This window comes from Phocoena phocoena, chromosome 18 (assembly GCF_963924675.1).
Source record: "Phocoena phocoena chromosome 18, mPhoPho1.1, whole genome shotgun sequence".
NCBI classification, from domain to species: domain Eukaryota; kingdom Metazoa; phylum Chordata; class Mammalia; order Artiodactyla; family Phocoenidae; genus Phocoena; species Phocoena phocoena.
This window is the reverse complement of record NC_089236.1, coordinates 1,016,582-1,029,000: the sequence shown is the minus strand read 5'-3', so window position 1 is coordinate 1,029,000 and position 12,419 is coordinate 1,016,582. Positions and strand designations below refer to the sequence as shown.

At 39.4% G+C, this 12,419-nt stretch overlaps 1 protein-coding gene across 7 annotated transcripts in view; it reads right to left on the bottom strand.

Moving 5' to 3' along the window:
- IFT88 (intraflagellar transport 88) overlaps nt 1-12,419 on the bottom strand; it is a 65,257-nt gene that overhangs the window by 51,626 nt on the left and 1,212 nt on the right. For 4 of the 7 annotated variants that reach the window (XM_065895820.1, XM_065895823.1, XM_065895822.1 and 1 more), the window contains exons 2-6: nt 10,053-10,115; nt 4,440-4,496; nt 3,257-3,310; nt 2,569-2,632; nt 1,903-1,972 (exon numbers count right to left, since the gene is read on the bottom strand). In XM_065895820.1, coding sequence (XP_065751892.1) covers nt 1,903-1,972; nt 2,569-2,632; nt 3,257-3,310; nt 4,440-4,496; nt 10,053-10,115 — 308 coding nt within the window. The remainder of the gene's footprint in view (nt 1-1,902; nt 1,973-2,568; nt 2,633-3,256; nt 3,311-4,439; nt 4,497-10,052; nt 10,116-12,419) is intronic. The other 3 variants (XM_065895821.1, XM_065895825.1, XM_065895824.1) reach the window with 1 other exon arrangement.

The following is a 12,419-nucleotide window of genomic DNA, read 5'->3' as shown; positions in this document are numbered from 1 at the left end:
TCTACAAATGGACTTTTAAAAAGAACATAGGAATAAATTTCACAGTATAGGTTTGTCTATAAAATCATATTCTTCAGTAAAACCTGGGATTAAGACAACATATTTTATTAGTTTATAGGGATTGCAAAATTCTAATAATAGATGGTGGCTTTCTAAAGGTTAAAAAGTTCAGAATTCAAAGTACGGAATTCTGTTTTCAAGCTGTCTAAAACACTCTAATAAATGTCTTTAAATGTTGCTTACAGGTTGTTATAATTAAGCCTAAAATATCAATATAAAAATGTAACGCTAAAACTCTGTAAGAGAATTTTATGAAGACAGCGGAAGTCACTACCCCATCCCTACCAGCCGCCAGGAGAATGAACTCTGTGCAGACACTGCTGGGCGCCTCCACAGGAGCCTGCCGCCGCCCAGCGTCCCTGAACACGAAAGCTAGGCTACAGGAGAGTCTCACCCTCCTGCCGAATGTCCGATTCCATCAGGCACGTGTGATGAATTTCTGGCCAATGAGAAATGAAGACGCGTCTGCCTGGGGCAGATGTCTCCTGGAAAGATCCCTGCTCTTCAAAGAGGACCTAAGACTGAGCACCTTCTGACTCTAGGTTTTATCAACTACAGGAAGGTTCTGAACTCCCGTGGCCCTCCTGGAATCACGAGGATGGGCAGGCTCTTGAGAAGAGCCAAGAGAATCAGAAAGAAGCTGAAGCAGCGTGAGGTTATTGAGAAGTTAAATTAACCATCCTCCAGACCTCCTGTTATGGGAGATAATAAAACATTCTTGTTGTGTGTGTTTTTTCTGACATTTTCAGCTGTTAGCAGCTGACAGGATCCTAAATGACATATTTAAGTATGATAACATGTATTTATTAGCAAACTTGCTGTCATTAACTAGGATACAAAGTAAACTGACTTTCTATAGAAGTTCCTTATTAGTCAAAAACAGAAATTATGTAATTTATACAATAGCCCAAATACCAGGTTTAAGAATTACAATTTAAAAACATGAGCCCTGGGGCTTCCCTGGTGGCGCAGTGGTTGAGAGTCCGCCTGCCGATGCAGGGGACACGGGCTCGTGCCCCGGTCCGGGAAGATCCCACATGCCGCCGAGTGGCTGGGCCCGTGAGCCATGGCCGCTGAGCCTGCGCGTCCGGAGCCTGTGCTCCGCGACCGGAGAGGCCACAACAGTGAGAGGCCCGCGGACCGCAAAAAAAAAAAAAAAAAACCAACAACAACAACAAAAAAAACCATGAGCCCTGGAAGTAGACCGCCTGGGTTCAAGTCTCAGTCCTGCCGTGTACTAGCCTGACCCAGCGAGCTCTCCGTGCTTCCCTCCCCCTGAACTGATGACACAAGAGCTCAGGGAAGCTCGTGCACAGCGCAGGGCATGCAGTGATCGCACAGAGAGCACTAGGTAAATGCTGGCTGCTATCACTATTTGTAAAATCTAATGTTGCTTAGATATCAGTAAATGTACACAGCTGAATTTACACCATAGCTTTTTAGCTACTCTCTAGTCAATGGTACAAAACTAAGTTAATTCTATAAAAAATTATATTTCTCAATATCAATATGACAAACTAACATACATTTTCTTAATTTTTTTCTTTGAAATATCCTTTTAAAATAAGAATATCTTATTACATGTACAGCAACATTTGGCCTTCAAGAGAATCAAAAATCAGACATATCTTCGAGTCAATAATATTACAGTAAAACTGCATGGAATACACAGGGCTGCTTTTCTGAGACTTGATTCTTTTGCTAGTTCCGAGAACCAGGGATGATGCTTTGGTTACTATTCTGCTGACATGAACTTTTCAAATACGTAAGGATTATGTACTTGAGAAGTAAAAGTTAAGAACATGCAACCAACCACAGCAGAGCAGCACAGGACTTGCATACCTGTCTTCGTTCCTGGCCTCCAGGGGCGGTGCAGGGCCCCGCGACTGACCGAGGGGGTCGAACGCAGAGCCTGAGACACAGTCAAGAGTTCACGTTTAGTGCTCAATCCAGCACAACTGAACGGATATGAAACCACGCGCATGCTATTTAATTTACCTATTTATTAAATGGAATGGACATTTTTTATGCTTACATAAATATTTTGCATATTAAGAAACTGGTAAGATTTTTAACATACATAAAAACATGTAAATAAAACTGTGTGTTACCATGTAAAAACAAAAATAAATATCTCTCAGTATTTATTTCTCCCCCATAGTAATCTATCCCTATTATGAACTCTAAATGGCCAATCATGTGAGTAATGACCTGGTATTAGCCTTTTAATTTTCCATTACTGGTATAAAAATCATTAATTTTTGTCATAACAATTTTATTTAAAAATTATTATTTAACTTATCATATATTTAAATACTATTTTCAGGTGGTAGTTACATGTAACTACCACCTCAACTGGGATGCAGAACATTTTCATCACCCCTTTCCTTTCTTAATGGTACCTAAAATAATCAATGGCATGTTAGATATGATAATATATTTACACATACAAAAACATTTTAAAAATTTAAAGATCTGAAAAAAATTAATAGGTGAAATAGAACAAACCTCTCAAAGCTGCTTTGGTAAAACCAGCTGCTCTCACTGCTGTCATGGGTCTAGTAACTCCATCCTTAGGAGAACAAGCGTCATTTAAAGAGCATTCTTAAATAAGACCTGCCTCTTACTTGCAGAACTGCACGACACACGTTGTAATACAGCCTAGCGTGTAACACTGGTTTCGTCCCCTGCCGGCTTGCTCCGTGCTCCCACCTCCTCATGTGCCGGCCTGTCTGCACTTCACCTTTCCTCTGTCAAATTCTGATTCCTTGTCTAACTGGACTTACTCCCAGTTTGAAAAGAAAAGCACTCTTAAGGATTTTTAGATAGTACCTTACGCAGCTTAGTAGCTGGCTACTCCCCTACTTTTGGTTGGTCTCCTATATGCCTAAGAGAGAAACCACAGAAACTGCTGTAAATGACAGCAAAGGAAAAGCGGGTCCCAGAGTACATCCTACAAGCAAACTATCAGGCCTATGTCCATTCCCAGTGGGATTTCATTTGAGACCGGAGTAAATAAACCTGTAAATAAAGTAAATAAAGAGACTTTGCCACCAAAGATTTCAAACGGTCCAAACTTTAGCCCACAGTTTAAAGAACCAGGGTCACTATATAAGTAACAACTTAAAAAAACTTTGGTAATAATATTCTAAGTCACAGGAAAGGCCCAAAATGAACACCCACACAATGGAGATACCTGAATAGCCCCTGTCACTGGTCTTCCCATTGACGATGCCAGGGATGTCTTGGACTAGTAAACAAAAAACTAAGTTAAAACGATTCCAAAAAATGCCTACATTTAATTTTATAAACCAAAGTATAAAAGTTTTCTTTGTAACTTTTTTTCCTTCATCCTATTGGCAAGTAAACCTAAACATAATTTTTTTCCATTTATCTCCCGAGGATATAGGATCAAACAATAAAACTCTAAAACAGGCACTGGCAAACTATAACCCTCAGCCTTTGTACTGGGACACAGCCACAGTCCATTTGCCTGTTCATCGTCTGTGGCTGCCTCTCTGAAAATGCTGAGCTGGGTTCCGAAGAGCCTAAACCACAGGGCCCTTCACAGAAAAGCTTGCTGTCTCCTATTCTGAAACATCACCAAAAACCAAATTTATGAGTGATACCTGCTTTGGTTGATTAATAAACATATGCGTCACATGACACACTGTTATATAACGTATAAGGCCACTTTCTTCATTCACAGGAAGGGACACTTGGAAGGCAAGTGCCCGGGACCTCTAGGTTCTAAAACCATTTTTATGACCCCTAAGAAATATTATCATAAAGACTAGGAAACACTATTTCACCTCATTCCTCCATTTTTCTCCCATTCCTTTATTATTTCACATAAGCTAAAATATCCAAATTGTACGTACTTTGGGCAAGATTTAAAAGATTTTCTTTTATGGATTTTAATATAGCATCTTTCCTCCAACGATCTCAAATAAAAGCAAGACCCAATTATATGCCTCTGAAGTTTTTCTTAAATTTTATTCTTTCATGTATTAATTAGTAAGTTTTTAAAAATTATAAACATTATGTTTAAATAACATCTAACCTCACATAAGATATACGAATGGAATACACATGACACTTGGTTATATTATATAGAAAATGAAAAGAAGTCAATCAACAAACACGAGGTTTACAGGTAGGAAAAGACAATAAAATATTTTCTGTTATATTTAAAACCAAAATGACTAGAATATTCAAAGCTATTAATCAACAATATATAATGTTCATCACTAACCAAAATGGAAAATATATCCAGGTCATGGGCTGAAAGGTAGCCAAACTTATTTAGAACTAACTGCCTAAACTGAACTTATGTATGAGAAAATGCATCTTCATATCTTCAGCTTAAGAAAACCTACCCCACATCCAGTAGCTACAGGTCTAGCAACTGCTGTGCTTGGTATTTTAGCAGTTATCTTGGGGAGGAAAAAAAACATAGTTAATAGAATTCAGATTAAGTTATATAATAGAAAACTGGAAAAGAAATAGAAAATATAGGCTCATCAATAGAGAAATATTTATATAATATTTAGAATAATTTCTTTTAAATTATTCTAAATATTAAAGAGCTCAAGTATTTTAAGTATCAGGAAGGAGACCTATTCTGGAACTCATTTTAAAGGAGAAAAGGGACTTCAGAATGACTTGAGGGGCCAATAAGACAGATGAGTCTTCACGGTCACGCCTACCATTCATTTCGCGTGATTATCACTGCCAGACCGCTGGGTCTAACAACAGACAGAGGATCTCAGGGAATCTGGGGTTGAATCTCAGCTCTCCCTCTACTTGCTTGTTTATTTTATCTCTTTGAACCTAAATGTTCTCATCTCTGAAATAAAGATACAAAGTATGTTGATCACAAAGTTGTAACTGGAATCAAACAGGACCACAGAGGTGAAAAAGTGCGCTAAACAGGTTAGCTGTTGGGCATCTTTGTTTAAGTATTTGATTAAAACATCATTTTTAGAGGAGTTCTACTTCTGGCTTGACGGACCACTGTTTTAAACATCTCTCCCTCTAAGAACTACTAAGGCGGCTGGGGACAAAAATATTTTTGCAAAAAATCAGTTTGGATACATTAGAGAACCATCAAGGCCATGAGGAATTACAAGGCCTCAAGCTGAGGAACAGAAGGGAAGACTGAGGGCTGAGCTGCGTCTGGGCTGCTCTTCTCCCAGGGGTGTCTGTTAATGCAGAAGGCCAGGCCGCAAGGGTGAACAGAGCTTTTCACAGAAGACAGGACTGAAGACATAAACCCTGGAGCTGGGCCTGCTGAGGTGGCAGCCCTGGGAATCCTGCAGTATTCAGACTTGACTAACCTCCAAAGGCTACACTCAGACTGGAAGGGAAATCAGAAGGACACCAGCCCTTGTAAGACCTGAGCCCAATTTAGAATCATCTCAAACTCAATTGGCTTGAGGTGATTCAGGGTTCCTTGCATCTGAGGCCATAAGCAAAAGTAAATTCTCTCCAGTAAAAGGTATCTGTCCTGATAAGGCAGCCACTACCCACATGTGACTGCTGAGCATCTGAAGTGTGGCTCGGGCAACAGGATCTGGATTTTAAAACTTTACTTACTTTTAAATGATTTAAATAGTCACACGTGGCTAGTGGTTATCACACTAGACAGCAGAGACATACAGCCGTAAATTATCTCTAAAAATTTTCATTTACAATGCCTGGCATTCAATCTAAAACAACCAGACACATAGGAGCAAGACTACCTAACCAAAACCAAGAGAAATAAATGGAAAGACAGGCAGAAGGGGAAACATGCGATGGAAACATCAGACACAGGCTTTCACACAACTATGGTCGATATGTTCAGCGAATTAAAGGACAAGATGACAATTTCAGTAGAGAACTAAAAACTATAAAAAATGGATAAATGGAAATTCTAGAACTGAAAACTGAAAATAACATAAAATTCTGGCATTGTCCAGAAAGTAGTAAAATACTAAATTATACTAGACTTTGATAAGTTAAAGATGAGTATTGTAATCTTTACAAAAACACTAAAAAATGGCTAAAGAATGTAAGCTCCCAAGATAACAGAGGGAGAAATGGAATAATAAAAACTAAACAAAAGAAGATAAGAGGGCTTCCCTGGTGGCGCAGTGGTTGAGAGTCTGCCTGCCGATGCAGGGGACACGGGTTCGTGCCCCGGTCCAGGAAGATCCCACATGCCGCGGAGCGGCTGGGCCCGTGAGCCATGGCTGCTGAGCCTGCGAGTCCGGAGCCTGTGCTCCAAAACGGGAGAGGCCACGGCGTTGAGAGGCCCGCGTACCGCAAAAAAAAAAAAAAAGAAGATAAGAAAGGAGAGAAAATGAAACATAAAAAAGGCAGGAAAAAACAAACAGCAAATACTAAGGCAACAAATTTAAACCAAATCAGTAATTTCATTAAATGTAAATAGACTAAAAGAAGATTATCTGACAATATTAAAACAAAAACAAAAAACCCAGAGCTCTATTCATGCTGCTAATAAATACGTCTTAAATATATAAATATGAGAATGCTGGAAGTAAAAAGATGGGAAAGACATACAATGTAAACACTAGACAAAAGAGAGCCTGAGTAGCTCTAGCAATATACTAGTATTTGACAAAACAGACAAACAGCATTACTAGAGACAGGACATTTTATAACAATAAAAGGGTCAATTTAACACAAAAATATAACAATTCTAAATGTCTTTACTCCAAATACATAAATCAAAAACCTAAGAAAAAGAAAGAAAACCACAATCACAGTGTAAGATTTGACCGTTTTTCTCATTGATAGAACTGTAGTTCCTCTCCACAAAAAAAAAATATAGAAAATTTGAACAAAACCATTAACAAACTTGACCTAATAGACAGATAACAGGTCTTGGAAAAACATGAAAAGGAAGGATGTGGGTCTCAGCAATATTTTTCTGTGAGAACAAATTGAAGGAAAGAGACCATTTTTCTTTTTAACTACTCACTAATGACTAGATCTGTTCTTCTGGGTTTTATTTTTGGCACTGGACTGATCTCTTAAGTGGACTGGATCCTACGTTACCTCTTTCTTTCTTCACCTTGCACCCTCACCCACAGTGCCTTTCCTCACAGATCTCAAGGGCAATCTGAACTGTGCACATCCTTAAATATTCAACGGTAAATCTATCTTCTAAGCAGCCTCTTCTGATTGTCCCAACTAGTGATAAAGAACTTATCTTTGTGGTCCCATAGCAATTTATACTCTTTTTACAACACATAATACATTATGCCTTGTAATTTCTATTTCTGTCCATTTTATTCTCCTCCTTAAGTTCCTCTAGAGCTAGCTGGAATTTTATCCCTCTTAAGTGAGCCCAGTCCCTTTCATATAACAGTTGCACAAATTTTTCCCATTTAATACAGTATGTAAGGTGTGATGAAAATATCATTCAAGGCGGCTGGAGACCTGAGCTCTGTCCTGGTTACAGGTAAGCGTGAGACCTCGCCTCCCCAGGCTTGTTTTCCTCATCATAACGTGAGGATCTCTGAAGTCATTTCTAAATATGATGAAGGACCAGCCTGGAGACATTACCACCTGTCTGATACCCAGAATCCCTAAACTGAAGACAATGTTTGCTTATTTACTAAGTCATGTGATAAAGATCTGTGGAGGACCCACAGCAGGCAAAGAGAGAACAATTGACGGTCTGCCTCCTCAGAAAGCTTATGGCCTTGTCATTAGCCAAGTGCAAGAACTTAGCCTACAATTTTCTGTCCATAATGAAGGTAAACTTAAAATTAAAATATAGCTTGTGGAATGTGTAGTCAAGAATTGACTTCACCCAAAGAGAGGTCTGGCTTTGCCCTTTGCTACTGGGAGGAGATCTGCAGGCCCCTGGAATGTCCTGTATGACACACCCCTGTTTGCCTGGGGGCTTTGGCCACCAGACAGTCTACACTTCAGACTTATGAGCCTGAACCTCCAGGAGGGGCTGGAGACTAACGGGCAGCCATAAGGACAGTATGTGATGGAGCTCCATGAAAACTCTGGACACCAGAGTGGTGGGAGGGCTTCCTTGCTGGCAATCCTCCCCAGCACCGTCACCACTCAGAGCGGCTGGGAGGTTAATGCTACCCAGGGCTCCACAGGGAAAGGATGACCAGAAGCCCCATGTTTGGACCCTCCCAGACTGTGCCCTGTGTCTCTCTTCTCTGGGCAGATTTAACCTGTATCCTTCCCCTGTAATAAACCGTAAGCATACCAGCTTTCAGCGAGTTCTGCGAGTCCTTTCAGAAAACGACCGACGCTGAAGGTGGTTTTGCAACTGGTGTCAGAAGTGAGGACAGGGGCTTCCCCGGTGGCACAGTGGTTAAGAATCTGTCTGCCAACGCAGGGGACACGGGTTTGAGCCCTGGTCCAGGAAGATCCCACAACCGCGCAGCAACTGAGCCCACGAGCCACAACTACTGAGCCTGCGCTCTAGAGCCCGCGAGCCACAACTACTGAGCCCACACGCCACAACTACTGAAGCCCGCGCGCCTAGAGCCCATGCTCCGCAACAAGAGAAGCCACCGCAATGAGAAGCCCGCACGCTGCAACGAAGAGTAGCTCCCGCTCGCCGCAACTAGAGAAAGCCCGTGTGCGGCGACAAAGACCCAACACAGCCAAATAAATAAATAAATAAAAATAAAATAATTTTTTAAATAAATTAATTAATTTTAAAAAATTGGTCAAATGATCTTAAACAAGGGTGCCAAGACCATACAATGTGGAAAGGTCAGTCTCTCCCAAATGGTGCTGGGAAAACTGGATATCCACACAAAAGAATGAAATCAGACCCTTAAACTTGTATCACGTACAAAAATGAACTTAAAATGGATTAAAGGCCCAAACGTAAAAAGACCTAAAACTATAAAACTCCTAGAAAAAAAACATAGGGGAAAATTTCATGGCATTGGACTTAGTAATGATTTCTCAGCTATGACACCAAAAAACACAGGCAACAAAAGCAAAAACAGACCAATGGGACTACATCAAATATAAAAACTTCTGTGCATCAAAAAACCCGATCAACAGAATTTTTAAAAAGCAACCTATAGAACGGGAGAAAATATCTGCAAAGCATATACCCAATAAAGAATTCCTACAACTCAACAACAAAAAAATCAAATAACCCAGTTAAAACATTGGCAAAATACTTGAACAGACATTTCTTCAAAGATGATATACAAATGGCCAAAGAGCGTAAGAAAAGACAGTCAACATCACTAATGATCAGAGAAATGCAAGTCAAAACCACAATGAGAATCACCTCTTACCCATTAAAATTGCTACTATCAAAAGAATAGAAAATAACAAGTGTTAGTGAAGCTGTAGAGAAACTGGAACCCTTGTGCACTGTTGGTGGGATTGTAAAATGGTGTAACCACTATGGAAAACAGTATGGAGGTTCCCCCAACAATTAAACATAGAACTACCATATGATCCAGCAATCCCACTTCTGGGTACATATCCAAAGAATTGAAAACAGGGTCTCAAGATATTTGCACACTCATGTTCGTAGCAGCACTATTCACAACAGCCAAGAGGTGGAAGCAACCCAAGTGTCCATGGAACAAAATGTGGTCCATCCATACAATGGAATGTTATTCAGCCTTAAAAAGGGAGGAGATCCTGACACAGGCTATACCCTGGATGAACCTTGAGGACATTATGCTACATGAAATAAGCCAGTCACAAAAGGACAAAAACCGTCTGATTCCACTTATATGTGGTACCCAGAATAGTCAAATTCATAAAGACAGTAGAAGGGTGGGGGTCAGGGGCTGGCGGAGGGAGATGGGGGTTGTTGTTTAATGGGGACAGAGTTTCAGTTTGGGAAGACAGAGAGTTCCAGGGATCTGTTTCACAACAATGGGAATTAATTTAACACTACCAACGTGTACATTTAAGAAGAGTTAAGATGGTAAAGTATGTGTTTTTTACCACGATAAAAAAAATTCACTTACTGGAGGTCTTCTGCCGTGACTAGTTTTCACAGCTTGCTGAAAAGCTGTGTCATTCTCCAATTCCTAAAACAAAAAGGCAGATTTCACATCCAACATGAAGTGACAATTTTTTAAATGTTTAACCTCGACTGCTTGGTGTTCATGATCCTCTATAATCCATCGTCCTCCATCTGTTGACATCCAGGTAGGGCTCAAGGACTCCCGTCCTCAAATCCCCCTCACACTGTACAAAATGCCAAAGCCCCTTCCCCCCTCAGGAAGAGGAGTAATGACAATGTCAGTCAAGTTTAAGGCCATTTCACTGGCTACTGTTCAAATGGCTGCTATCAACACATGTGGTTAAAAGATCAAGTCTGCAAGGATATGGCCTTTCTACTGTCTCTCTTTTCCAAGCAGTTGGAGCAGTAGGAACAGAGAATCACCCCCATCCTTTTTCCCTCTCTCCCTCCCCTCTCTTCTTTCATATTCTGGACCATGGCCTTACCTGAGAAAACCTTAGGACAGAAAAGGCTGTATCCTCTCCCAGAAATGGGGCAAACACTTGCTCTGGTTTCATCTCTGCTTGCCCAAGTGAAAATGGCTTTTCATCTCACGGGAGAGGTAAAGTCTGAAATTCAGACTAGAGCCAGCCTAGGCTCCAGCGGGTCCAACCTGTGATGCCACTTGGAACCAAAGCCTCCGTTGAAATAAAACGTTACTATGCTTTGCTGATTCCTGACCTATGCTCACATTCGCTCTGAGGAATCTGAGGAAAGTAACATTAGTCAAGTGCAAGATACCAGTGTTTCCGAGTTTCCTGGACAAAATGCCATTGTAGCCTCTCTCAAAAGCACCAAGCCTCTCCAACTGCCAGTCTAAGCAGCCTTTGTACCCTGTCTCTTCAGCAGCACAGGTTTGGCTCTAGCCCTCCATACATCTGTGCTCAGTTCTCACACTCACCTCTGATTTACTGCAATCTACTTCCCACAGAAACATACTTGCTGATTATTAAAAAACAAACACAAGCAATACACAAAAAATGGAGTCGATATCAATTAGCTTTTAAAACCTTGGAGACAATTAAAGTAAAACGTTTGTATAACCAAAATGCTAATACAATGTACTTTAAATGTGATTATGTACAAGGATTCTTCTTTAATTTTACTTCAAATAATCTTCATAATCTTCCATATCAACTACATAAAATGAAGTAAGTACACAAGTCTCGGCCATAGAAACCAGGCAAGTTTCACACGAAGTACAAAGCCACGGGCTGCCTTTGAAATAATTATACTACCTTGGCACATCTTTTAGGAAAAGCCTTCCAATATTCCTAAATTATTAGTAAAATTTGATTAATCAGCTCAGTGAAGTCTCAATGACAAACTAAAAACTGTCAACAAATTCTCCAGTTACAAATACCAAATCAACACAATTTTTGTCATTTTTTTCTTTGTTCATGATTTGATTAACAATTTGCATAATCTATGAACACCTTAGCAACTATTTCAAGTAATTCAGTTATATATTAATTTATACCAATTAATTAAAATAAAAGAAAACCATGGGTAAACCAAACTTTTTCTTTTACTGTGTGATTTATTTCTGTGTATGATGTTCTGAAGATTTGCTTCAAGTTAAATAATGCAGCCACACCGTGATGACCTGAAGAGTCAGGAAGTTTCTCTGATGTTTTTAAGAATGATCATGACGATACATTAATTCCACTTGTGGGACTCTACCCAAGGAAATGTTTGATCACAACAGAGAAAACTATTTATGCATAAAATTGCTCATTGTGCTATTGTTACTAATAGGGGCAGAAAACTATAAATAATTATCCTATAGTCAGAAAATAATCAACTGTATATAGTCGGTATTAAGCAGCCATTAAAATTATATTTAAATTTTTAGTACCATGAAACTTTGTTTATGATGTAGCCAAATGTAAATAAGCAAACAGAAAAGTAAACATTAGTTGAATTCCAAACATGCTAAAAGAAAATTGTATGTGTACGCATGAACGAAAGACAAAGCAACAAAATGTTAACCGTACTCATTTCTGACTGCTGGGTAAATTATGGGTAATTTTGTTTTTCAACAATGAGCACAGTTTTTTTTTTATACATATAACTTTTATGACTGGGAGAAAGGGAGAGAGTCAATGGTTTTCATAATTTATACTAGCTTAGGAAAATGCCCATGCTTTAATACAAATTTTTAAAAACTAGTCTATGTAATCATATCCGTATATGTATAAGTGTTTGTATACAGGGACGGAAGAACCTGAATATATTAAAAGACAAGGGAATACAGCAAAACATCGGGTGATATATCTAATACAGGTGATCTTCAGGTAATAGTATTCATGTCATTTTATTTTTTTCT